General features: G+C 54.6%; 2 protein-coding genes across 9 annotated transcripts in view; one reads left to right on the plus strand and one right to left on the minus strand.

Annotated features, from left to right (window-relative positions):
- Positions 1-15,141, plus strand: part of HCN4 (hyperpolarization activated cyclic nucleotide gated potassium channel 4) — a 97,163-nt gene extending 82,022 nt beyond the window's left edge. The window contains exons 7-8 of the mRNA XM_072933954.1: positions 252-416; positions 10,949-15,141. Coding sequence (XP_072790055.1) covers positions 252-416; positions 10,949-12,531 — 1,748 coding nt within the window. The 3' untranslated portion in view covers positions 12,532-15,141. The remainder of the gene's footprint in view (positions 1-251; positions 417-10,948) is intronic.
- A 7,486-nt stretch (positions 15,142-22,627) lies between these two features.
- NEO1 (neogenin 1) overlaps positions 22,628-26,994 on the minus strand; it is a 165,835-nt gene continuing 161,468 nt past the window's right edge. For all 8 annotated transcript variants that reach the window (XM_032750345.3, XM_032750344.3, XM_032750343.3 and 5 more), the window contains one exon: positions 22,628-25,132. In XM_032750345.3, coding sequence (XP_032606236.3) covers positions 25,049-25,132 — 84 coding nt within the window. In that variant the 3' untranslated portion in view covers positions 22,628-25,048. The remainder of the gene's footprint in view (positions 25,133-26,994) is intronic.

Consider the following 26,994-nt stretch of genomic DNA (forward strand, 5'->3'; position numbering starts at 1 on the left):
TGTGAGCACACAATGCTGCCTTTGATAATCCCCCAGAACAAACCCTGTCTGCCTGACTGGACCAGCAGAACCCCTGAGGGGCAGCTGTGTGTGGCAGCTGGCCCTGGTACTCTGAAATGTTGGTGCACGCACAGAATGTGAACTGTGGCTGGGTTTTCTGTGGGAGGGCAGGCTGGGAGGGCACTGCAGGAGGGTTGCAGGGGTGCTGGTGGCAGTGTCCATGCCCTGTCTCAGCCTCTCTCTGCTTGCAGAGATCTGCCTGCTGACGCGCGGCCGGCGCACGGCCAGCGTGCGCGCCGACACCTACTGCCGCCTCTACTCCCTGTCCGTGGACAACTTCAACGAGGTTCTGGAGGAGTACCCCATGATGAGGAGAGCCTTCGAGACCGTGGCTCTGGACAGGCTGGACAGGATTGGTGAGTACAGGAGGGAGAGCCTCCTTCCTCACCCGCTGCCTTGGCAGCCCTCCTCCAGGCTTGGTGCTCAGTTCTGCGCTGGAGTTGGGAAGTGAAGGGGATCCCAGCCTGCCCCTCCTTGTCCAGCTTCAGCTCCCTCAAGGACTCCAGTCTAAACCTACTGGGGGTAAGTTTAGGTTGGATGTTAAGGAGAAATCCTTCCCTGTGAGGGGGGAGGCCCTGGCACAGATTGCCCAGAGGAGCTGGGGCTGTCCCTGGATCCCTGGCAGTGTCCAAGGCCGGGTTGGACACTGGGGCTTGGAGCAGCTGGGACAGTGGAAGGTGTCCCTGCCCATGGCAGGGGGCCTGGGCTAGATCACCTCTAAGGTCCATTCCAACCCAAACTATTCTGGGATTATGTGATGGTCGCAGCTCACAGTGACCCATCCCAGGCTGCTCCCTGTCCTGTGGGAGACACAACCTGTGCTGCAGACATCCTTTTCCAGGTGCCTCTTCCCCAGCTAAGCACCAGGATAACATTCCTTGGTTTAACAGAGATAAAGTGACTCATGCAAGGTCATGCAGAAAGGCTGCAGAGCTGAGGAGCATTTTGGAGTCCCAGTCTAATCCTGCAGCTCCTTATCCATCCCCTCACAGTGCTTGCATTCCCACTGCTTTCCACATGGAAAGCTCAGTGGAGCTCTGGGCACAATGCAGAGGGCCGGGAGGGTGATGAGGTGAGGGGGTTGGGGCTAAGCTGGCACCCAGAAAGGGATGCAGTGCCTCTGGGGCTTCTCCTGCCAGGAACACTGGATTCTGTGCATCTCATTACCTGCTGCAAACCACCAAGTGGGACCCCTGAGGAAAAGGCTCTGAGCTGAAGACAAGCTTTGGCAAAGCCCAGGCTAATGAGGCCCTGGTAGAAGTGGCAGTAGGCCCAACACTTGGGTTATTTCAATGAGTCTGTACAAATGACAGAGAAAATATAAAATCAATGCAGGGATGGGCCAGCTTGGCTTTATCTCAAGTTCTGCAGGTCTGGGTGCTCAGTGCTGCTCAGCTTTCCAGCCTGGTGCCCTCTGGGACTGTGGGATCAGGTGGGCAGAACATCCTGTGCTCCCTGTCCTGTGCTCTGTGCTCCTGCACACGTAACTGAAATCCATGGAAAATTCTGACCCAGCACAAAGAACCTCACCTGCTTCTTCCCCTGGGAGAACTCCCCTTGCACAGACAGCTGCAAATGTCAGCATAAGGTCAGAAGGTGACACAGAGCGAGTGCAACAACAGGCCTTTGCTGCAGGGCTCTGCCACTGCCCCCCTTCCTTTCAGTGCCACTGAAAGTCCTGCTGTGCCCTGGTTCCCTGGCACTCGCCCTCCAGAGCTGCCTGCTCCCTTAGCTCTGCATCTCAACTGCTGTGAAATGGCTCCTCCATAGCCCTCAGTGGTGCCCAGCTCTCCTCAGCTGACATTGCCCCACAGGGCCCAGGGGAGCTCTGGGCACCCTGCTGGAGCTGGCAGATCCCGTGGAATTCCTGACTTTGTAAATAAGGCATTTCTTCCTTCCTCTGGAATGTGCACCATCCAGAAGGAGCAGTGCAGTAGTTCTGTACCAGGCTGTGACTTTTGAAGGAATTCAAGGTTACTGCATTCTGCTGAGGCTCTCTGGAAGTGCAGGAATCATTCTGGAGGACTGAAGTTGAGGTGCAGCAGTTCTTAAAAAGCAGGGATGAACAGAAACAGGACCATTTTTGTTCCTGTCCCTTCCAGTTCAGGATCTGTGCACAAGGAGGAAGCAGATGGAAACCTCTTTCCAAGTCAGTGGTGCAGTCACTGGCTCCCTTCTGCCCAGGTGACAATGTCCTTGGGAAGCCCAGTGAGTACAGGAGATGATTCAGAGGGCCCTGGCACTGTTCTGGTACCAGGAGAAGATCCATCCAATATTCCCCCTGTGCATCAAGGGAGCAGGGAGGAAAATCCCAGCCCAGCCACTCCCACTGGGAGATGTTTATGGGATTTCTGGCAACTAGGGGGTTTGGAAAGTATGGTCTTGTAGGCACACAGTTTGTGGTAATTGGGAGTGGGGCTGCAGCCCAGCCTCATCCCCAATGGGTCCAGCACTGACAGCAATGAGCCATGGAGTGCCCAGGGGCACTGCCCAACCACCAAAGGGAACAGAGGCACACAGGGGCAGGGCATGAACATGAGGGGCATGGAAGGTTGGGCTGAAGAACAAGAGGAGCAGATGCTTGCAGCCTTCTGAAGTGACATGGTGTTGCTCTGTATGGGGTGAAGCTGTCTGGAATTGCATGGTGATGCTCTGTGTACCATGGCTCTGTGGCCATCTCGACTGTGACACACGTGGGACATGGTCTCAGCTTTGTGGGTAGCAGAACAAGCAGGCAGGGGCTCAGCCCATGCAGCAACAGGAGCAGGATTGGTTGATTGAGGTGGGATGAGGCAGTCCTGCAGCAGGGCTGAGCAGTTTGGAAGCAGTGAGTGGGCAGAGGAGAGGAGCCAGAGCCCCCAGGCTGTGCTGCCATGGCTTCCTGCAGGAACATGGGCTGTGCATGGAGCTGTCAGGCACACAGACCCCTGGGCAAAGGGCTGAGGTGTAGCCTTGAACCTCTGCTCTTGCTGGGACTTGATCCTGGTGTCCTGCCTGGATTGGGCATTAAGGGATTCATCTCCATGACTTGACAGAGTCTGGGATGCTACAAAGATCTGTGGCCCTGCTTAACTCCCAGTAACTTCAGGCTCTGAGAGCTTCTCAGCCTATAGAATGTCACACATGTGACACTCTACAGGCTCGGGGCTGGAAGGCGGACACTCAGAGAAATTGGGCTGATCACTGATTAATGATCATTTTCTCCCTGATGAAATCAGCCCCTCATCCTTGGCAGGCTGTAATTTGTGTGCAGTGTTTGTGGTTGCAGGGATGCTGTGCTTTCTGCAGTGAGTAATTCTCTGTCTGCCCCAGTTTGCCGTGCCCCGTTACGTAAATCACACCACTCTGTTCCTGCCTGCATCTGAAACTGCCTTTCAGTGACCACTGGAGCTTAAAATGAGATTTCCACAAGTATTTGCACTTGTAAAACACCACCACTTAAATGCTCAATGAGAGTAAGCCCAGCACGGGTGGTGAATGCTGCCAAACCCAGGGCATAGTGAACAGCAGGGACGGTGCTCTTCCACTGCTCCATGTGCTGTGGTCCATCCCAAAATTCCTGCCACCAGCTCCTCCCCACCCACAGCAAGGGCACTGGTGAGAGCTCCTCCTAGGAGCCAGAGAAGTTCTTGTTTTCATTTTCCTCAGGAAGTTTTTGCCACGTGCTTTGAAATGCATGTACTTTGAATGCCACTTGTGTATGTTTTGATACAAGGATCCCAGTGAAGTCGGGATTAAAGATGCATTGAGTTTCCTCCAGGCATTGCAGGTGCCAAAAAAACAAAGAAAAGCCAAGATAACACAATTCCAGCCTCTAAATATAATTTATTATTTTATTGCAGTGTGAGAGGGTCTGTTCAGCATACTGCAGTGGTAGAAATGTTAAAAGCTTTGTCTATAAACAAGCCACAAAAATAGCTGTTCCCAGACTTTTGGCCTACCAGCTCGTGACCAGAGTTGTGCAGCTGAGATGCTGTTGGGTTTGCAGCCCTGCTTGTCTAGTCCTGAGTAATCCCCTGGGCTGTGCTGCCTCGGGGCAGGGCTGGCCTGGGCCAGGTGAGGCAGGGAGGAGAGCAGCTGGGAGCGGTGCCAAGCTCTGCCTCATTCCCTGCCTGTCCTTGTGCTGCCTTTGCTCCTGCTCAGCTCCTCACCCCTTCTGCAGGGACAGTGATGCTCACAGAGGGGGAGCTGGGATGTTTTGGGGCTGCTCCCTTTGGCACTTGTGAGGATTTGTGAAGGAATTTTCTATGAGTTAGAGACAGGACCTCTGAGTTGCTTTAGATGATGTGATTTATTTTTCTTATCTTCTACATAGGCAGAAAGGGTGAGTTCAGCTCACGTCTTCACTGCATGGCTCAGGTCACAGAACCTCTAGTTACAAGGTCTTTTAAGGATTTATTAACCAATAAAACACTGCCAACAAGGATATTTATGTTTTTGACCCAATCCTTAAATATTTCATCTTATTGGACTCATGCTACAGTGTAAGCTTTCTTAACCAATCCTGTTGTGACACACAGACTTACAGGACTACACTCTAAAACTCTAAACTTCCCTCTACCTAGCTTAACATGTCTCTGCTTTAAACTATAAATCCACATTCTCACTTCTGTCACCTAAATTTGGAAGCCTTTTCCAAGTTCTCAGGTCAAATTATGTATTTAATTCTAAGCTTTGGCTTACAGGCCCAAAGTTCTGAGAGTTCCCAATCCATTTTGGATTCCAACAGACACTGAGTGCAGATAACTCCAGCAATGTGTGCTCAACACCAGCTTTCCACTTTAACCAAATATAGTCTAGGTTTGTTCAATGGACAGGTGAGTAACCCCCACAGGTGAGAGGAGCAGGATGATCTGGCCATCAGGAGATAAATACAGCTAGAGATACAGAAACAGTTGTGAGCTGAGGCTGCTGGCCCAGTGCTGCAAGAAGTGCCTGTGGCCTGGGTGTGCAGTGGTAGAGGGTGTGTGCTGCAGCACAGAGCTTCCTTTCAAATTCCCAGCCCTTGGCACCTGCGAGGTTCTCCTGTGTGGTGTCCTCTCTCATCACCTGAACAAGCACCAAGGTAACTGTCAGTGAGGAATCAGAGTTCGGGTGCCACTTGTGCATTTCTCTGTCTCCTTTCAGCACCACAGCGTGGGGATCTGGGTGTGCTCAGCACAGAGCAAAAGGCACTCAGAGTGTGGTTTGTGTCTCCTGAGGTGGCTCAGGTGAATCACACCTGGAAGTGCTCCCTAGCACAGGTGGGAGCTTGGACTTCAGCAGGAACTGAGTATCTGAATTTCCTTTTCTGTCTCCAAGCCCAGCCTTGGAGACCTTTGTGTTTAGCCTGGGGAAAGGTCTCAGCAACTCACCAGCCATGGGGGAACATAAATCACTTCAGCTTAATGAAGGGGACCTGGCAGCCCTGCTCACCTGAATATCAAGTGTCATTTCTCAGAGGAAAACACAGCCCCAACACCCCAGTGAAGGAGCAAGGTGCTGAGGAGATCTCAGGAGCCCCATCCCTGACCTTGACCTTGCTCTCCTTGCTGTCTGCATCGAGATGAAACACCTGCTCAGGGAACATTTTACCATTCCAGCACCTTTATAAATAATTTTCAGCCCTCTTTTTAATCACATGAAGAAGGAGCTGCTCAGCAGTGACACCTCTCCTCCTGGGGGCCTCTCCCTGCCTTGAAGGCACTCCAGGAGCTGTCTGCTGCCAGCCCACACCCGAGAGCAGCAGCTGGCAGTGCCACGTGTCCAGTGTCCCAGAGCCTGTCCTGTCACAGCTGCCAGCTCCAGCAGGGCTCTGGGGAGGGCGTGCAGGCACCTTGGCACCGGTGCCACGCGAGGAGAAGGCACCTCTTGGCTCCAGTCTGCAGTGATGAGTGAGAGCCCCGAGGGTGTCCCAGCCTGGGGAGTGCCACAGCTCCTCACCCCTCCCTGGAGAGTCACAGCCTGCCCAGCTCTGGATATTCCATTTTTTATTCATTCTGCAAAGCTCGGTTTGAAGGCTCCAAACCCAGCCCTTGGTGCCAGGAATAATCAGTGAAGACCTGAGAGAAGCACCCGAGAGGTGGGAGCAGCCACGCTGACAGCAGGCCAGGGCAGAAGGCAGCCTCATAAAATGAGATTATTTCAAATACATGCAAATTCAGAAAGCAATTTAATGACCTGAATTCTTAAAGTGCAGCCATGGGCTCAGAGAGAACTGAAAGGAGAAAGGAACAGAAAGTCACAGCTAATTTCCCCTGTGTCTGGGCAGAATTTTAACAACACAAAGCTAATTTCGATTGTTTGATAGAAGAATTATTGTTGAGTGCTGGCTCTTTTTATGAAATCACATGAGCCTTTCTCCCTGTTCTTTTGTGTGCTATCTACAGTTGAGCAAAATCTGACTTTGCAGTTCTTAATTAGGGGAGCAACATCTGTTTGCTTCATTTCCATAATTTTACATACCCCGCTCCACATCAAAGCACCAGGAGCTTTGCTCTGAACATATCCAAAGCTCTAAATATCTTCCTTTTCCCCCTATATTTTAGCCCATTGTTGCAGTGAGGCAAACAGGGAGTTCTCAGAGCTCTAAAGGGAGGGAGGGAGAGGAGCTGGAGCTGGGGCTGGGGCTGGGGTGGCTGCAGCTGGTTCCTCTGCTCTGGGGTGTCCCAGTGAGTTTGTGTGCAGCCTTCAGCTGTGATTTTGGGTGGATTGTTCATCTCAGGACCTCACTGTGCCCAGCACTTTAATTTCTGTGGATGAACATCCCAGAAGGACAAACTCAGCCTCCCTGATTGGATTGCAGGGGACCAGGAGCCCTTTGGCTTCTCCTGATGCAGCTTCCCTGTGGCTGAGCAGGAGCACAGGAGTGACTCAGGGTCACTGAGCGGGTCTGGGGGCAGAATCTCATCTCAGGGGGGTCCCCAGAGGCAAACTCATCAGCTGCATCCCCTGCCCTCCTGCTGGGCAGGGGCTGGGACAAGGAATCCAGGCCAGGAAAAGGGGCTGGGACTGTTTCTTCAATCCCATGAGGAAGAGGAAGAGGAATAATCTCAGCACCAATCTTGGCCCAAGCAAAGTCAGTCCCACTCCTTGTCCCATTTCTGGTTTCTGTCTCATGCAGGACCTCGGGAATGTCTGTCCCAGCAGGACTCTGCTCTGGGCCCGTTCCCATCTGGGGCTGGTGGGAAGCAGGGTTTTCTCCAGAAGCAACCCACAGGACTTATATTGGCATGTGGAAACACTGTGTAAATGAGGCAATTCATTAGAACGGGGAAGTCAATTAATTTTTCAGTTTGCCAACCAGTTACAGTTTTAAAAAATGGTTTTGAAAAATTCCTCTCCCCTTCCATGGCTGGAAGAATGTCTTCTGTAATCTTCTGCAGTGCTCTGGAGGAGAAATTTGATATTTTCTTGGCAAATCAGAAGAGAAAAATGTGATCTAATGAAACAGCTAATAGAGGCAAGCTGGGCTCAGGAAAACAGTGAAGTGTAATGTGATTTCAAAGGGAAAATGGAGTGTTCTGGTTTAAAAAACAACAGAAATAATCATTCCAAGGCTTTTACTGGTATTACTTCATCAACTTGACACAAACCTAAGGAGCTTTGATCAAACCACTTCCAGTAAATACCAGGCACGTTTGGAAAGCATCAGCATGGTCTGAGTTCAGCTGGGCTGTGGAGCCCCTGGAGTGCAGCTGGGAGCTCGGGCTGGGAGACATCCAGGGTGGTTTCTCCTGGCAGTCACAGAAATGCACTCACAGAGATTTCTACAAGGGCAGCTTGGAGGCACAGCATATTCTCTCCCTAGTGAGGAATCCACGTGCCAACACAGACCTCTGGGCACTGAGCAGGAGACCCTCAAAGCTGGGTCCCATCTCGTGTTCCATTACTTGGAGCAGTTTCTCCCACCTCAGCAGCTCAGCTTTGCAGTCCTTGCATTTACTCTTCACCCAGACTGCAGGTGCAGGAATCAGTGTGGCTTTCCAGCTAGCTGAGGTGGCCTGAGAAGGAGGGGAGCCACAATGCAGGGATCCAGGGAGACCCTGCACTGGGAGCAGCCCCAGAGCCACAGCCAGTGACAGGGACTGGGAGAGGGGGATGGGATTTAGGGCACTGGGAGAGTGGGATGGGATTTAGGGCACTGGGAGAGTGGGATGGGATTTGGGCACTGGGAGAGTGGGATGAGGTGGGGCAGTGGAAGAGTGGGATGAAATAGGGTGCTGGGAGAGTGGGATGGGATTAGGGCAGGGAGAATGGGATGAGCGGGGGCACTGGGAGACTGGGTACTGTCTCTGTACTGTACTGGGAATGAGGTGGGGCACTGGAAGAGTGGGATAAGGTTAGGGCATTGGGAGAGTGGGATGGGATTAGAGCAGGGAGAGTGAGATGAGATGAAGCACTGGGAGAGTGTGATAAGGTTAGAGCAGGGACAGTGGGATGGGATCAGGGCAGTGGGAGAGTGGAATAAGGTTAGAGCAGTGAGAGTGGGATGAGATGGGGCGCTGGAAGAGTGGGATGAGGTGGGACACTGGGAGAGTGGGACAAGGTGTGGTTATACCAGCACAGAGCAGTGGCTGCTTGGAGCTTTGGGAAGGTGTTCCTCGCTGCCCTGCTCTGGCCCTTCCCCTCAGGCCGGTTTTATCTCGGGACAGCAGCTTTGTCCCTGGCTGCTTTGAGCTCAGCGTGTGTCCCAGGCACAGCCTGACCTTGCAGTGCTGCAGGAGCTGCACATGGCCCATGCTGGGATTTGTCCCTTCAGCTCCAGGAAGGGCAGGATTGCAAAGCTGCAGTCCCAGTCTCTCTGTGACTCTGGAATGCTGCAGCCTGGCCACCTCCTCCCTCACCTGCCAGCTGCAGTCAGGCAGGTTCTGCTCTCTCCACACACAGTCTGTGTCTCTGAGTGTGCTTAAGCAGCTCTTTGGAGCTCATTTTCTGTGATTTTAGCAGATCTGGGTGGGAATGACTCTGTGTGTGTGTATTCAGTGACCTTCTGTGCCAAACCCCATTTAAAGGTGCTGGTGCTGCCTCTGCTGTGCCTGGCTGTGGGAAGGACTGGGATCTGTCTTTCTGGGGTTATCCAGAGCTGTTCCAGTCCAGCATACAACAAACAGCCATTAGAGCATTCCTACACTTACACTTCCAGCCCCTGGAATGACTTGAGCAGCTCCAAATTCTGCTTGCCTTCAGGATCACATCCTTCCTGGGCTAGAATCTTACTCTGAGTGGGAAACAAAAGCTTTCCTGCCTTTTGTTTTTTTGCAGGGAGTGATTGGCAGTAGGCACAACAGCAGAGCACTGAGCATCCCATCCCATTCCCCACAGCAGCCAGGTCCCGGGTGCACATCCAGGATCAGAACTCTGGCAGCATTTCAGTGCTTTACCCACAGAGCCCTCAGAGCCACCCCCTGTCCTTTGTGGGGTGACAAAGGCTTGATTTGAAAAGGGGAAGGGAAAACTATCAGCATGTTCTGGCAGTGTCTGCAATTTCAGTCAGATTGCTCTTTCCTTTTTTATGGGCTTGGCTCAAATTCGTGTCTGCTGGTTCCTCCTGCAAGGGAAGGGAATGTTTGGGAACAGCTTCCTTTGTCCCTGAGCTCCCTCCTCAGCTGTGCAATCACCTCTGTTCTGAATGTGCTGTGCTTTCTCACTGATGTTCTTCATGGGGGTGGTTTCTGTACATTCCATGCCTTGCAGCAAGAACTAACACATTTTACCCTCCCAGCATCACGGTGGGAGTGACTGGGATCTCCCTCCTGTTGTACAATTTCCTCTTTATTGGTGCAGGAGTTGTTTCACCTTTTTCTGCTGCTGGCTTTGGAGCTCAGTGAGTTATATCCAAGGCTCTGCTGTTTCAGAGTGGCTCTTTAGGAGACCAGGTGCCACCTTCCCTCTCCAGTGCCATTCCAGCTCTCTCCTGGCAGATGTTTGATTTTCCATTTGGCTGGACTAAGGCATGTCCTTAAACTCTTACTCTTTTATCTACTGCACGCTTAAAAGCTACATCATGCAGTAAAAAAACCAAACAATCATCTGGATGTCATCTAGATGTGCCTCAGATCAAAAAGATCTGAGAGCTGGCTGGGTGGGGTAAAAAGGAAATGCCTCTGGTGCCAGGCCCTGCCCTGGCTGGCTCTGTCCCTCAGCCCAGGAGTGCATCCCTCCAGTGCCAGCTGCACTCCCAGGCTGGACAAATTATTTCACTGCATTTTCCAGCCCATTGCAAGGGCAAAGAGCTGAGTTAAACTCTGGCTGCAGGCTGGGAATCCAGCTGGAACCTTCCCTAAAGCTGGGGTTCCAGGGGCACAGCTGCTGCAGGATGCCTGAGGGTCCTACCTGGCCCAGCTGAGCTTTTCCAGCTCCACAGAGCAGAGCCACAGAATCATTCAGGTTGGGAAAGACTCCAAGACCAAGCCCTGACTCACAGAGAGGTCTCATTTCAAGTGAACCCCTATATTTGACTCCAAAGTACCAAGGCACCTGAGACAGGTGAGGAAAAGGTGAAGCTGAAGGAGAGTGGCTGAAGACTTCACTGGGTTTATATTTGTGAGGTTTTATTCTCTTTTTCTAATGGTGGCTGAGGTGCAAAATGGGAATCCTCCAAATCCATCAGCTGTTTGCAGCCAGTCTGCCATGTTTCCCAGCAGTGCTGTCACTGCCTAAGGATGCGTGTCCTGTTGGATGTGCAGCTCTGTGTCCCAGTTCCCACTCTGTGGGACCTGAGGCTGCTGGTTCCACAGAAGCAGATGTGGTGTTTGCCATCTTGCTGCTGGGCAGAGGCTGTGCACAGACCCCCAGGGGCTGTGCGGGGCACCAAGGGGAGGCATTGCAGGGGAGTGGGGCAGGAAGCTCTGAAACCCCCATGCTCTGCCACCCACAGTGACCCTTTCCCTCCTCCCTTCCTCCACAGGCAAGAAGAACTCCATCCTGCTGCACAAAGTGCAGCACGACCTCAACTCGGGGGTGTTCAACTACCAGGAGAACGAGATCATCCAGCAGATCGTGCAGCACGACCGGGAGATGGCTCACTGTGCCCACAACGTGCAGGCCGCCGCCGCCGCCGCCTCCACGCCCACGCCGGTCATCTGGACGCCGCTGATCCAGGCCCCGCTGCAGGCCGCCGCCGCCACCACCTCGGTGGCCATCGCCCTGACCCACCACCCGCGCCTGCCCACGGCCATCTTCCGGCCGCCCGTGTCCGTGCTGGGCTCCCTGGGCCAGCAGCCCAGCCAGACGCCCCGGCAGCTGAAGAGATTCCAGTCGCTCATCCCGTCCGCCGGCCCCTCTGCCGTGGGCTCCCCGTCCAGCACCCCGTCCCAGCTGCACACGCCGGGCGCCGAGACGCCCTCGTCCTCCTCGTTCCACATCCAGCAGCTCGCCGGCTTCTCGGCCGCCGCCGGCCTGGGCCAGTTCCAGGTGGGGTCCCCTCTGGGGGGCTCCGGCCAGCCGGGGCTGAGCAGCACCTCCTCGGTGGGGCTGAGCCACTTCCAGAATGCACCCTCTGGGTCACCCTTAGGCGCAGCTCAGCCCCTGCAGCAGCAGCAGCAGCAGCAGCAACAGCAGCAGCAGCAGCAACAGCAGCAGCAGCAGCAGCCAGCCCTCTCCAGCAGTGGATTTGGGCACTTCCAGCAAGCCTCAGCCAGCTCCCCATCAACATCCCTCACCCAGCTCTCATCAAACTCCCCCCCCAGTCTCCTGAACCAGTTCCAGCCCACCACGAGACCACTGCAGGGGGGACAGTCGCAGCAGCTCTCGGGCAGTGGGACCCTGGGGGGACTGAACCACTTCCAAGCCCCTCCTTCTTCCAACTCTCCATCCTCCAGCCTCAGCCAGCTGGCGCAGGCCTCGGGCGGGCCGTCCGCAGGACTGTGCCAAACACATCCAAGTGCTTTAGGATCTCTGACTGGAACGATAGCCCAGCTCCACCAAGAGCGGCCTCCCTTCGCCTCCGCGTCCCCGCTCCAGCAGCCCGGCATCGCCTCTCCCTCCTACACCCCTTCTGGCCTTAGTCCTCCCAGTCAGAGCCCGGTGGCCACCAGAACTTTCCAGAGCGGCCCTGGCGGGGCCTCGGGCTCGCAGGGCTCGCTGCTGCTGCCGCAGCCCGCCAGCCCCCCGGCCCAGCCGCTGCCGGCGCGCGGCGCGGTGCCGCCGGGGCGCCTCAACCAGGACATCAAGCTGATTTCTGCGTCCCAGCCCTCCCTGCCCCAGGAGCTGGCTCAGACGCTGGGCCGCCACAGCTCCCCTCATTCCTCTAGAGAATCTGTTTCCAGCTTCTCCCCTTTCCCGGGCGGCGGGAGCGGACTGCTGGGGCGGCCGTGTAGCTCCATCCCCGGGCGGGTGACGCTGCCACGCCAGATGTCCTCAGGTTCTCTGCCACACCCGCTGGCCTTGGGAGCCGGCGCCGCTCCCCTGACTGCGGGCGGGCGGAAAGAGTCCATAGTGCTCACGGGGGATCTGGAGCCCGTCAGGTCCAAACTGCCCTCCAATTTGTGAGGACTCCTGGAGCAGCTGCTCCTGCCAGCTCTGCCCTTCAGTTCCTGATGAGTTCACCGAGCAGTTTTTTCCTTTCTTTCCCTCTGCACCACTCCTGCTTTTTTTTTTTTCCTCCATTTCTTTTGTTTAGGTTTAACTGTGCTTAGAAACAAAGAAAAAACACATGAAAAACAACGGGAAAAAAAAAAGAAGATAACCAGGTATTCTTAGAGCTATAGATTTTTGGTCACTTGATTTTATAGAATATTTTAATACACAGGAAAAAAAGGATACGAGCAAATTTAATCCAACGAGGTAACGCACAGCCGGGGCACGTGCCTGAGCTGGAACACGTGAATGAGCAGCCATAGAAGCCACCAAAAAGGTTTTCCTGTTGAGACAAAGCTCCGAGGTTGATGTGGGCCACCGAAGGGCTCGTGGGGTCAGGCCCGGAGCTGGTGTTTGTAGAGCAGCCCTGGTTGGCCTCAGCTTTGCCCCAGCTGTGACCCCGGGGCTGCGGACACACGACAAGTGTCCCTGCCTCCCTGCCAGGTCACCTCCTGCACTCAGCAGGTCACAGAGGAGCCAGGAAGGGGCGAGTTCACTCTTTTAGACCCCTTGAGGGATTTCCCAGGGGCTGAGATTTGGGTTGGACTCCAGCTGAGGAAGATGAAGGTGACCAGGAGATGGATGGGTCTTGCTGCACATTGTCCCTTTCTTACTCCACTGATGCTGCAGTGGGAGCAGGGAGCAATCCCTGCAAGGCACGGGGAGGGCAGGGATGATCCCTCTGTACTTTGATGTGGGCAGAGGGAGAAGCCAGCACAGCAGGCAGAAGGCCCTGAGCTTCAGCCTCTCCATGGAGCGTGCAAAGCACGGGAGGGATGAAGGAAGAGGCAGTTCTTTAATGTCCCCTCTGTCACTTCAGTGTCTCAGTGTCCCTGGGTGACTGCTCTGAGGAGAACTAGAAAGGACTGAGCAGTGGGTGCAGTCCCCAGCCCAGGGCAGCGTGAAGGCACCAGGACAGTTCCAAGATTCACAACTCCGTTTTTACCATCAAAACCAGATCAGCCCAGAAATTTGGCCGGCCACGGTCTGTGCTTGTCCCCTGCTGGGGGAACCGAAATCTTTTGTTTGATTTCACCAGCAATAAGAGCCTGCAGCTGGTGGGCTTCCCCTGACACCCTGCAGGCCCCTGGGCACAGCCGGGGCTCCTGGGCTGTGGCGGTGGGGTGGGACAGAACGGGGCCAGCAGCACTGAGCAGCCACAGCCTTTACCTCCAGGGCAGTCTCCTTTTGTGTCACTTTGTCCTTCCTCTCTGTTTGGGTTTTTCTTAGGCCAAGGGGTGTCTGTGGCCACCTCACTGTCCGAGTCAGGTGCTCAACTTTTCTAACGCTCCTTAGAGACACATCCAGCCTCCCTCTGTCCCCAGCCCTCACGGGGACAGGACTCCATGCAGCAGTGCCAAAAACTTCCCCAGCCCATCCCGAGCCCCTCCAGCTCCCTGTGCCCTGCCCCCAAACCCTGGCTGACAGTTTTTATACCGACTTGTCTGCAGAACTCTCTGCCACGTGCCTGCACCTTGAATGTTGCATTCCTGGGCACTCCTGCTTCACCCTGCTTTGGTGGCTCCAAATTCAGATGTGATCAGCTTTGGTCTTCCTTAAAGGGTCAGGGGAACTCTGGAAATGCTTTTTCTACTGGCTCCATACAGCTCTGTCTGTGTGAGTGTGGTGGGAGGGTGAGCGTGTGTGTGTGTGTGTGTGTGTGTGTGTGTGTGTGTGTGTTTGTATAGATTTTATAGATGTATCTATATCTACACACCTGCTTTTCTATCTGTAGGGTAGTCACACACATCTGTAGTCTATTTATGCACATGTATCAGCACACACACACACACATATTTATATATATATATATATGTATATCCTAGTTTTAAAATACGTGTCAGTTCTGACCCTCCTGCAGGGCTGATTGGCAGGTGACAATTATAACCTCTAGATCCTGCTTTTCCAAATATGTACAGGTTCATCTTGAAACAGGAATTGAAGCAGACTCACAGACCCTCTCATGTTTTCAGAGGTAGAAGGAAGACTCACAATATCCTTTTCAGTTTTTTGGGTTTGTAGCCAACCTTTCCCCTGTGTGCCAGAGGGCCCCTGGCCGAGCACCTGGAGAGTTTGGGGGCTCCGTGTGGGGCTGGGCTGGGCAGGCAGGGGGGAGAGGTCTCCAGCCCTCCTGGGCTCCTGTCCCGTGGCTGCTGCGCTGGCCCCGAGTCCTGGCCACCCTGGGGACCCTCAGGGGACACCCAGGGCTGGCACTGCCCCCTCCTCACTGCAGGACATCCTCCTTGGCTTTGCTTCCCTCGGGGATCTTCTTTGGGTTTCCAGCTCTCAGCACTGCAGTAGCCAACTTTGAGTTACTCTGACTGGACCCCAGTCAACACTAGGCTTGTCTCAGTAGGTGGAACTATATTTATTACTATTATTATTATTATTATTATTATTATTATTATTATTACTATTATTTGGTTTCTTTTGGGGGGAAGGGAGGGGAAGAGTTCTAGGGGTGGGGTTTGCAATATAAAACACACAATAAAAACCTTAGTAAATAAAAATGTGAAAAACCCACCCCTCTGACTTGCTGTCTGCTTCACGTGGTGAACTCCAGGCAACACCAGACGAGCTTTAAAGGAGGAAAATCCCATTTCAGCCCTTTGCTTGTCCTGTCTCTATCTTCCTGCTGCCTTTGGAGCTTTGGCAGGGTGTTCACCACCTCACACGTTCTGTATTCAGCCACTGACACAAAAAGTTTAAAACTTCCACCTACACCTGAATTTTCAGCAGGCCAAGGGAGAAACCTGGCAGTTGTTTTGCAGATGTGTGCAGGAAAATCCTTCACTTTACTGCAGACCTGGGAGCTGTGGCTGCCTGTGGGATCCCTGGAGAAGGAGCCCTGCACAGGACAGCCCCTGGCAGCAGGAGCCACGCAGGGAGGATGCCAAGGCCAGGAGCTGAAGAGTTTTAGGAAGGTAAAAGTGGCCTCAGCTCTGAGCTTCCATTCACGCCTGCAAGGCCCCCTGGGGGTCTCTGTGTGACTCCTGGTGGGTCACCTTGTCCTGGAGTTTCCCGAGGGAATTGAGGCTAAAATGTTTGGGTTGCCCTTTGGGGTGGGTTTGTAGGCCAGGCTATTTTCCGTGCCTTTCCTATTACAGAGGGAACAGGTTGTTAGTCCTGCCCAAGCCAGCATTTCCTTTAAAATTAAGATTTCCCGGAAGATTTGTAAATTTGCAAGGTTGGACTGGAAGAAAATCCAAGTTTTGAGCTGTCAAAGCACGCCTGGAAGGCCTGGCTGGTTCAGCACAATGTGCTGCCTCCTTGCCTCACTGCAAGGACTTCAGAGTGCACTGGGATGATTTGGCTGTGGGGAAAAACATCCCCAGAGCCAGGGCACTGTCCTCAGCAGGGGGGTGTGCCCCTCATCACCACTGCCTGCCCCACAGAGCCTCAGGACCCCTCCCCAGGGTGGGGAGCAGCAGCTCTGCTGGTCTCTCCATCCAGCCCCGGTCTGGGCAGGAATTCATGGGAATTTCATGGGAATTTCAGCCTTGTCTGGGAAGCCTGGCCTGGCCTGGCTGCCCACCCAGCAGTCTCTGGCTTTGGGAGAGGCAGCAGCTCCCACACTCACAGCTCTTGCCCCCTGTTGGAGATGTTGGGATGTGGGAGCTGACAGAACCCAGCAATTCCCAGCAGTGCTTTCCCAGGGCACTGGGATTGGCTGGTCCCTGCACCAGCCAGCCCTGGGCAGAAGGAAAGTGGTGCCAGGGCCTGAGGAGAAGCAGCCTGGGGCTCAGCTCTCCCTTGGGAAGAGGATTTTCCTCCTCTGCAGCCTCCCTGAGCTCTGTGCCTGGCAGGACCCTCGGGCTGTTCCCCAGTCACAGCCACCATCAGGGACACCCTGCCAAGCCTGTGGGATGTCCCCAGGAAGCCCCAGGCTGGGGCTGGGGTTGGGCATGCCCTGACTGAGCCCTGTTTCATCTCCTCTGCAGCTCCAGGGATCTCCCAGCGCAGGACCAGCAAGCTCAGGTACCCTGCAGGGTGTTGCTGGGAATGCCCAGAAGGAAAAGGGAGCTGCATCTTTTTCCTCCGTGCTAGGGAGCCATGAGTAAGTTGGGAATGAGCCCTTTAAAGCAATCAATACAGCCGAGTGTGTGTTTTAGCTAACATAAAGAACACCAGACAGTTTCACCCCTGCCTCAGGGTGAAACCTCGTCCCTGCCACCCAAGGCACTGCTGTGCCAGTGCCAGGAGCTGTGAGCTGTGAGCTCTGACCCCGTTTTCTGTGGGACAGGATCCCTTTGGGCAGGGGGACACGGCACAAAGCAATGCTCCCAGCCATGGCCACAGCACAGAGAGTCAAAACCAGGGGGGGCAGCTCCTCCGAGCCTCCCACAGCCTGGGCAGAGGGCACATCTCACTGCCCACACCCCTGAGCGGTGGCAGGGGACTTTGCCAGCTCCTTGGGAATGCCCTGCTGCCAGAGCCAGTGCAGCATGGCAGGGGCTGCTGCTGAGCCCTGTGCCAACCCCACAACTGGCAGCACACGTGGCAATCCCTCTTTGCTGGATGCCAAATTCTCCCCCTGTGCCCTCTGCCCCTTGCAGGCCCTGGCTGGGCTGACCTGTGTGAGGGATTGGGGGGGATCTTTCCCTCTGCTGGGCTCTGTGGCTCCCCTCTGCAGGGGGGAGGAGAAGCAGGGCAGGGCAAGCTGCAGCTGGGGTTTGCCCTCGGGTTGGAGGTGATCCTGCAGCAGCTTTGCATCATCCTGCAGTCCCTTGGTCGTGTTTGTGCCTTGCCCCACACGGAGAAGTGCTCCCACTGTGGTCCCAGGTTTCCTGTGTGCCTCTGGCCCCTCTGCCCCGGTTTCTCAGCCCAAATGTACACTCAGAAACCTGCAGAAATGAGATGAGGCTGCTCAGGCACGTTGTGAGTGACGCTATCAGCTCCTGGCAGAGGTGCAGCCTTGGCTGGACACTGCTTTTCCCAGGGGGGATGCCAGGGGAGAGGCTGGGAAAACCCAAGGTCCCCAGGTCAGAGCTGAGCACCCGCTCCAGGTGTGCTCCGTGTGCAGGTGATGGCTGCAAGGACGCTCTGCCCTCCGTGCAGGGGGCACAGACCTCAGGGGAGCAGTGCCCGCTGTCCCCTGTCCCCAGCCCTGTCCCCGCACCCAGGGGTGCCTGGGCACTGCTCCTGGATGGGCAGGGGCTCTGCAAACCCATCCCCTCCCTGCCTGCTCTCTCCCCTCGATGAGAAGAGGCTGGATTTTAGCTCGGCTTTCTGTACATTGGTTTTGTCAGATCACTTGCAGAGCCCCCAGACATTGTGCTGCACTAATTCCAGTGCCCTTTGCCTAAACCCGCACCCGGTGCCGTGCGGGGCCCGTGTGCTGAGGGCACATTGCTGCCCGAGCACCTCTGCCCACGGCTGCAGTGCCAGGCAGGAACGAGCCCCGAGGGATTGTTCACCTCTCCCTGCTGCCTCACACCCAAAACAGCTCATCCCTGTGAGCCCGCTGCTCCTGTGGCGCTGAGGAGCTCCCGCTCAGCTCTACGAGGATGCTTAAGGCGTGGCTTTAATCAGCGCTGACATGAAAGCTCCACTCCACAGATCCCAACCAGAGCAGGGACACCTGGAGATGCTCGTGGCACAACCCACACCTTCTTTTCTTCCCTCTCTCCAGCAAAGTGCTCTCCTAAATCACAGAGTTTGGTTGAAGTGGTACAAAACCAGGCAGGCACCAGCCTCGGGCACTCTGGAATATCCTCTGGGAGCCCGTGAGTCACAGCACGGTGGGGACTCAGCATCCATTTCTAATTTATCGTGAGGCTGTTCTCTGCTTGATGGGTTTTATTAGATCCCAGTGGCTCTCACAGAGCAACCTTGGCTGGGAAGGGCTGTCCCCACTCCAGCTGCCATCCATTAACACCCCACTGCTCCCTGCCCCCTTTCCAACCCAGCTGGGTGGGCAGAGACAGCCCCAGCCTCGAGTAGCTGGGCTGGGGCTCAGGGAAATGTCCTGGAGCTGGGGAGGGCCCTGGCTGGGGCTGGAGATGAGAAACACCTGAGCTGGAGATGAGAAACACCTGAGCTGGAGATGGGGAACACCTGGGCTGGAGATGGGAACCACCTGGGCTGGAGATAGATGGGAAACACCTGGGCTGGAGATAGATGGGAAACACCTGGGCTGGAGATGGGAAACACCTGGGGAGTGTGGGGCACAAGCAGGTTCCAGTTTGGATTCTCTCCGTCCAGTTCCTTGCAGAAAGAACCAGCAGCTTCTCCTGTGCCTTCTTAGGTAGGAGTGAGGGGCTTTGGGGGTGACTTTCCACCTGAACTTCACCTTTTGGGGGTGCTGCTGGTCCTTCTAATTCCTGGCTGCTGGGGGCAGCTGTGAGGAAAGGCTGAGCCCTGTCCCCGGGCTCTGTCCCCTTGGCCACTCCTGCTTCTACCTGGTGGTGCTCTGGGGGCCTTGGTTTGAATGGAAGGTTCTGGAAGGTGCTGGATCTGGGGATTGGGCCTGTCTGGGGGTGCCGTGTCCCTTTTGCTTTCCCCACCCACCAGCACAGCTTTTCTCCCTTTTTCTCCAAGTGGGAAAATGACTCCACCGAGCTGTGCTGGTGCCCAGGGGAGGGCAGGAATGGCTGTGGGGCCCCGGGGATCCAGGAGGGAACGTGGCCAGGGAAGCCCCTGCTCCTCCAGCCCGGCCTCGGCCCGCGGGGATGCGCTGAGCCCCTGCAGGAGAAGGTGGAGGAATCTGTGAGCAGGAGCAGCCAGGCAGGGCTGGGCAGGGCAGGGTGCGGTCCCGCTGCTCCCCGGGCCAGGGACAGCCCGCGAGGCTGGGAGAGGGTTTGGGATGGCACCGGGACTGCGGAGAGCCCCTGGCAAGGTTTCCCTGGCAGCTGCTCCCTGCCGGTGCCTCAGCAGTGCCAGGGGCTGTTTGTCACCGCGGGGCCGGGATAGGAACGCGGCCATGCGGGGCTTCCCCTGGGAACCCCCCGGTCCGATCCCAAAGCCGTGTCCCGCTGTGGGACAGCTGCCCGCAGTCCCCGTGTCCTGCAGGGTGGCACCGGGGGGGCTGCAGCCAGGTCAGAGCCCCCCAGCAGCTGCCCTGGATGCTCCAGCTCGGACCTGGGGCACTGCCAGCCCTGCCCGGGGCTGTCCCCTTCCCCGCAGGGCTGCGGGCAGGAGAGAGGCGCTCCCGCAGCCCGGGAGGAGATCAGGGCAGGCGGAGTCACTGAAGGGAGAAGGGGCTCAGCAAAGCTCCAGGAGAGGAGCCTTTGGCAGCTCAGCCCAGCCTTGCCTTGCCTGCAGCCCCCAGGGTGATCCTGCTTTGGGTTAAGTTAACGAGTGATGATTTCATTGCTAATCTCCAGCTCGGCCTGCTTAGCTCTCCCAGCCTCTGCAGCAGCTGGAGAGCACCCCTGGGTGCAGGGTGTTGTGCTCAGGGCTGGCCGTGCCTGGATTCACAGCTCTAGGAGCAGCACCTCCTGTCCCCACGGCTGGCACTGGTGGCACCGGTGCATTTGGGTGCTGCAAAAGGGCTGTGGTGACACTGCCACCGTGCCCAACCCGCTGTGGCAGAGCAGCTGGGCAGCTCCTGGGGCTGGGATGTCCCGACATAGCCTCCTTGGGGAGCAGGATTTCCTCCTAAGATACTGCCAGGGAAAATGGGTGTTTGCCCAAAGTACAGCCCTGTGGGAGCCGAGGTTCCTGCACCTCTGGAGAGGGACAGGCAGCGTGTGCTGGCAGCAGGCTGGGAAAGAGGAGCTGCAATTGGCAAATAGCTGGGAAAAGTTGATTCTGGGTCACTAAAGGACAGGGATCAGGTCACTGTCCTGTGCAGCTGCCTCCAGCCCTGCCCGTGGAGGGGAAAGTGCTGCTCAGAACGTCCCCCCCCACCAGGGTGGGCTGAATCCTCACTGGATTTGTTTGTCCCTGGCACTCTGTGGCATTCTGGCTTTCCTGTCCCACCCCAGGCAGGTGTGCAGGCTGGGGGTGTTCTCCACTCTTCCACTTCTATGCTGATGTTCCTGTGGCTGCCAGGGGTTCTCCCTCCCTGTCAGTCCTGTGTGTTTCCTGGAATGTCCCCTGCACTTCCAGGGTGCCACCACCCTGCAGAGCTCTGGGGGCAGGGATTTTATTGTGTCTGGAAGGTTCTGGAAAGCCACAGTGCAGCTCCAAGCTTGGCTTTCAAGAGTCATATGGGGCAGATGTGCAACCTGCTGGAAGCCTCCCCTGATCTCAGAATCAGGCTGGGAGAGCTGGGGGTGCTCACCTGGACAAGAGAAGGCTCCAGGGAGAGCTCAGAGCCCCTGCCAGGGCCTAAAGGGGCTGCAGGAGAGCTGGAGAGGGACTGGGGACAAGGGATGGAGGGACAGGACACAGGGAATGGCTCCCACTGCCAGAGGGCAGGGATGGATGGGATACTGGGGAGAAATTGTTCCCTGTGAGGGTGGTGAGGCCCTGGCACAGCTGTGGGTGCCCCTGGATCCCTGGCAGTGCCCAAGGCCAGGCTGGACACTGGGCCCTGGAGCACCCTGAGCTAGTGGAAGGTGTCCCTGGCCATGGCAGGGGTGAGACTGGAATTGGGCTTTAAGGTCCCTTCCATCCAAACCATTCTGGGATCCAAAGAAAAGCTGCACTGGTTCAGTGGTTTTGGTAAAAGCTGTTGAGTTGAATCACCCCGAGCTGCTGCAGAAATGGTTGTACTGAGTTCTGAAGAGGGTTTAGGATCAAGCCCAGCCTCATTCAGGAGGAGATGGGTGGCTGCTCTCATTGGGCAACAGCCTGCAAGTGTCACCCAGTTTATTGCAGGGGTTTGAGGCAACCCTTGGTTCTGGGGAGCCAAAACTCCCTTGGAAAATTGGAAAATCTGGGATTTCCAGCGTGAGCCCCTCCCTGAGCTGCCCCTCGGAAGCAGCAGCAGCACCCGCGGGGTCCCTCGTCCCTTCCAGGAGCTGCGCTCGGGCCGGGTGGGCACTGCGGCTGCTCAGCAGCGAGCGGGACACCGCTGTCCCCTGCTGTCCCCGGGCACCGCTGTCCCCTGCTGTCCCCGGGCACCGCTGCCACCCGGCCAAGGGTCCCGGGAAGGGAGCACGGGGCTGGGAAGGGGCTCAGCTGGGGCTGGGAAGGGGCTCAGCTGGGGCTGGGAAGGGGCTCAGCTGGGGCAGAGGAGGCTCAGGGGGGCCCCTGTGGCTCTGCACAACTCCCTGACAGGGGGCACAGCCCGGGGCGGGGGTCGGGCTCTGCTCAGGGAACAGCATGAGAGGAGATCAAGGTGCGCCCGGGGAGGAATTTCAGGCCTTGGCAGGGGCTGATCCCCATCCCTGGAGGTGTCCCAGGGATTCCTGGACTCGGTGCTCTGGGCTGAACGAGGCGGGGCTGGGCACCGCTCGGACTCGGGGCTCTGGCAGCTCTTTTGGCAGCTCTTTTGGCAGCTCGGTGGTCCCGTGTGAAGCCGGAGAGCTCAGCCGGGCCCCGGCAGTGCCCCCGGGCTGCGCTCGGGGCTCCAGCGGGTTTATCTGCGCTCCTGGACACGGGAAAAGCTGCCCAGGCTCTGACAGGCTGAGCTGCCCCTGCCCAGCGGGCTGGGGGACCAGAAGGATCTGGGGACAGGGCAGGGACAGGGCTGTGACCCGGGCAGTGGCCGCTGCCCCCGGGCTGATGTACAGCAGCACCGGGGTGGCGACAAGGAGATCAATTCCTGCACGTCACAATCCCGAATCACAAAGTGCAATAGCCCGTGGTTGTGGTGTTATTTTTCAATTATTTCCCAGTTTATTAAGGCTATTATTTGTACTTGCCCTGGTTTGAACCCCTTCCTTCTCTGCTTGCTAATTAAAAGGTGATATTTTTACTGTGGAGCTTTGAAATAGGGAGACAGGAAAATGCTCCAAGTTCAGTGTCTGCACAAAGCCTGAGGGAGGGAGAACAGTTCTGTTCTTGTTTCTTTGGAGAACACAACCCACAGCAAGGGAAAAAAGGGCAAGTAAAACCCCAAACATGGTTACTGAACCCACTACGAATAATTAAACAAACTCTCCAAGCAGGACAGGAGTTGACTGGATTAAAAAAAGTGTATTGGATGCCCAATACAAAATAATAAACATGAAGTTATTAAAAAAGGCCATAGAGGATACAGCAAATACTACAGAAAAGCAAAAAAATTGTACAGAAAGGTCGACATCTACAGCAGTCCTTGAAATTCTTCTACATGAGAATCATAGAACAATGTACAGGTTTGGTTTGTTCCTTTTCCCCAAATGTCTGAGGGAAGCTGTCACTGCACAGCTGGACTATGACACTACAAGGATACACAATGTTCCAAAGTTAAAATCACAGGATATGTAAGAAAACGTAGCATTAAAATGTGAAAAAGTGCAATACAGATTGTACACTGAATTGAATAAATGTTTTTTCTTTTTTTTTTTTTCAGTTTAACCTTAAAAAACCAACTTTGAACAGTTGTTTTATCATTAAAAATATTCCCCCTCCCCAAATTCAATGACAATATTAACATTCATGGTGTTCTACATAAGGAATATTCACAAAGGCCCCCAGCTGGGAATACTGTGTGTGTAGGATGGCATTTCTTTGGGTATAGGTAAAAAATAGGCAAAGGAACAGATCCACACCCTCCTTTCAGGCCAGGTGTGGATTTTATTCTTTAAATACATGTTCTGTAGCTTATTTTGCCCTGAATTGTACTGATTAAAAGTCCAAACATTAATTATCCAGGTGGCCCATGGTGCTACAATTTATTTAATTCCCTCCCCTCCCTCAGTAATAAATAAATGCAGGAAATGGCCCAGAAATGACAACACAGGGTCCGGGAAAAGAAAGGAAGTGACCCCACCCTCAATCCCTGCTCTCCCTTCTCCCAGGGAAGCTCCACTTCAGGGGATAAAAAAAATTCTTTTTGCAAAATCAGTGGGAATCTCCTGGCAGAGGCACAGAGGGGCCTGAGCTTCCCAAATCCCATCAGGAAGTTTGGGATTCCTTTTATCCTAGCAGTGAAACTGCACAGGAGCTCATTGGCAGCTGGTTGGGGTTTCTCGCTCTTTTTTATTTCTCATTTAAGTGAACTCCAGCCCTTTTTTAATGCAGAGAAGGACAGAGCCAGGCAAGCACACAAAGAGAGAAGGAAAACCCCTCTTCCCTCCCTGTTCCCTCTCCTCCCTTTCCAGACAGGTCTGTGAACAGCACCTGGGTCACCAGTACTGGGTTTATTTTTACATGGTTTCCAAAGTGTAAAAAAATACATTTTTGCCTTGTTCTGTGTCCGAGGAATCTTTCAGAGCAGGATTCCTGCTGGGATTCCTGGGCCAGGGCCGCTGTGCAGGACCCTGGGGACACTCGGTGCTCTCCAGGCAGGATCTGGGCTGCTGGGAATGGAAAATCCTCCAGTTCTCTGAGCCCTGCAGCCTTGCTGAGCTCTCACTCGGCTCTTCCAAGGCTCCTGATCCCTCTTTAAACCAACAACAACAAAACAGCTGCCAAAAGAAGCTTCCTGTGGGGTCACCTAGCCAGGAGAACCCCAATTCCCAGGAGGAATTCTCTGAATATTCCTAAAGGAGACTCCTCCTGCGCTCAGTGACCAGACACACAGTACAGCTGAAGATGTTTCCTTGTTCCTCAGTCTTCCCAGTCACTGGAAAAAGACAGGAAAACAACAGAACCCTCCCTGGGATCCCCAACCCTTCCCCAGCTACTTCTCCCCCCACTCAAAATATTGAAACTGCACAAAAAGCGACAAACAAGGCTCTCCAATTACACCTCAATTCAAACAGACCGGGAATCTCACAGTGATGAGAGGAGAAAGTCAGGCTTTTAATAATTATAATATAAAAATAATAAAAAAAGCTTACAAAGAGCAGTGCAGCATCCCAAAAGGCCATGGATTAACTGCCAGAAGGGGACGTAATTATACGCAGAATAAAAAACAGAACAGAACAACCCACACTGGCAATGAATTTTCATACACAATAGAACAAGCAGTCAAACCTCAGCCTAGGCTGTGGAAAACAACAGTTTCTCCCTTTTTTTTTTTTTATTACAATATTTTTTTCCTTTTTATAAAAAAAGATAAAATAAAAACACAAATAAAATTGTACATAAATGCCAATGTCCAACACTGAAAAGGCAGGGCAATCACACCACTGAGACAAAACCTGACCAGAAAAAAAACTAATGGCGAGTCCACTTTGCTTTGCTTTTGTCCTGCTGGATCCCAGCCTGGCTGGCGTGGCCCGTCCTGCCGGGCGCTGCTGGAACCCCGCGTGGCTCCCTGCAGGACAAGGGTGACACTGGCGTCACCTCGGGCTGGCTCCTCTCCTCCTCCCTCCATTGTTCTCATGTGCTGTCCCTCTTTCTGGTTTGTTTATTTTTTTTTTCTCTTTTTTTTTTTCCTTTAGTGTTTCCTCTGTACAATCCTTGTGTTGCAAGGCTGAGTCCGAGGCTGGCGGCGGCTGCGGGGCGCTCAGGCCGTGGTGATGGCGTTGAGGTCCTTCATCAGTCCTTCCAGGTGGGCCATTTCTTTGGTCAGCTCGTCCGGCTCGTAGCTCTGCGGGCAGGAAAGGGTCACTCACACAGTGCCAGGTGTGGGCACTCCCTGGGGCAGCGCTGAGCCCCAGAGCACACATGGATTTATCCATGAATAACTAAAGATCCCTCTTTTCCAAGTGTGGGCACTCCCTGGGGCAGCTGTGGTTCAGAGCTCCACTGATCAGGCCCTAAAGTTTTCCTGTCTCAATCCCTGCCTTTGAACCAAAGCAGGACGTTGAGAAGGATCTCCCCAGCTTAACAGGAAAAAAGGGAAAAGGAATACTTCAACCAAGCTGGTTTGGGATCAGGATAGTTGCTAAAGCCACATGTTTTTAGGCTCAGCTGTCTCGCTTCTGTCACCACTGTGGACAGACCGTGGCCTGGCTCAAATCCAAACCCCTCCTGACCAAGTCCTTCCCAGTTCTGAGCAGTTTCCAGCCCTGACCTGTTCTCACACACAAACCTCCTCCTTCATTTCAACAGCCAAGAGCTCGCAGTTTACCAAAGCTCTGCCTTGTACAGCAAACTCATCCCAGCCCTCTGCCCAACACCTCCTGACTGGGAGAAGGAGCAGCAGCTGGGAGTGAACTCCTTCCTACAGGCTCTCCTAAAAATCCAGAATTAATTCAAATCACTACCAAGCCCCGAACCTCATATTTCAACTTGCAATTTACATTTGAAAAATCATAGTTGAACCAGTAATTGAATCTGTTCTTTTGTGCTGACTCTACTTTGCACTAATACATTAATGAAAAAAGTATTAATGGCTCTATTTAAATATTACAAATTAGATGAGGAGTATGGGTTTGGTACTGACCAAACAAAATGAATAAAGCAGGAGTGACAGAAGCACAAAAGGACACCAAGATCAAGTTTCCAGACCAGCACATAGAGAAATAAAATCAGGAGAGCAAAACACATGTGCCAAAAGGAGAACGAGGAAAAAAAATCCAAATGAGCATTTCCTGCAGCAGTAATGCAGCAGTGAATATTTGTGTTTCAACAGGTGACACAGTGGCCACAGGAGCAACTCCTTGGCCTGCAGTTTGAAAGGAAAACAGCTCTTCCAGGGCCTCACACCAAAACATTCCTCAAAAGCTGCTTCCAAAGCAGCCCAACATGGCTGCACCCTTCCCAAAAGTCAGGAAACTTTCCTGTGATAATTTACAAATATTTTTGGGATGATGGCTTGGAACACACTGACATTAATGTCAAATGTTCCATGTGCAATGGCACTGGGAATGCCCTGCAGAGCTGGGGAATGGCACTGGCAATGCCCTGCAGAGCTCAGGGTGGCACTGGCAATGCCCTGCAGAGCTGGGGAATGGCACTGGGAATGCCCTGCAGAGCTCAGGATGGCACTGGCAATGCCCTGCAGAGCTCAGGGTGGCACTGGGAATGCCCTGCAGAGCTGGGGAATGGCACTGGGAATGCCCTGCAGAGCTCAGGGTGGCACTGGGAATGCCCTGCAGAGCTGGGGAATGGCACTGGGAATGCCCTGCAGAGCTCAGGGTGGCACTGGGAATGCCCTGCAGAGCTGGGGAATGGCACTGGGAATGCCCTGCAGAGCTGGGGAATGGCACTGGGAATGCCCTGCAGAGCTCAGCGTGGCACTGGGAATGCCCTGCAGAGCTCAGGGTGGCACTGGGAATGCTCTGCAGAGCTGGGGAATGGCACTGGGAATGCCCTGCAGAGCTCAGCGTGGCACTGGGAATGCCCTGCAGAGCTGGGGAATGGCACTGGGAATGCCCTGCAGAGCTCAGGGTGGCACTGGCAATGCCCTGCAGAGCTCAGGGTGGCACTGGGAATGCCCTGCAGAGCTCAGGGTGGCACTGGCAATGCCCTGCAGAGCTGGGGAAGCTGCAGCTGCAGGGCTCAGCA

The sequence above is a fragment of the Taeniopygia guttata genome, chromosome 10 (genome assembly GCF_048771995.1).
Source record: "Taeniopygia guttata chromosome 10, bTaeGut7.mat, whole genome shotgun sequence".
NCBI classification, from domain to species: Eukaryota; Metazoa; Chordata; class Aves; order Passeriformes; family Estrildidae; genus Taeniopygia; species Taeniopygia guttata.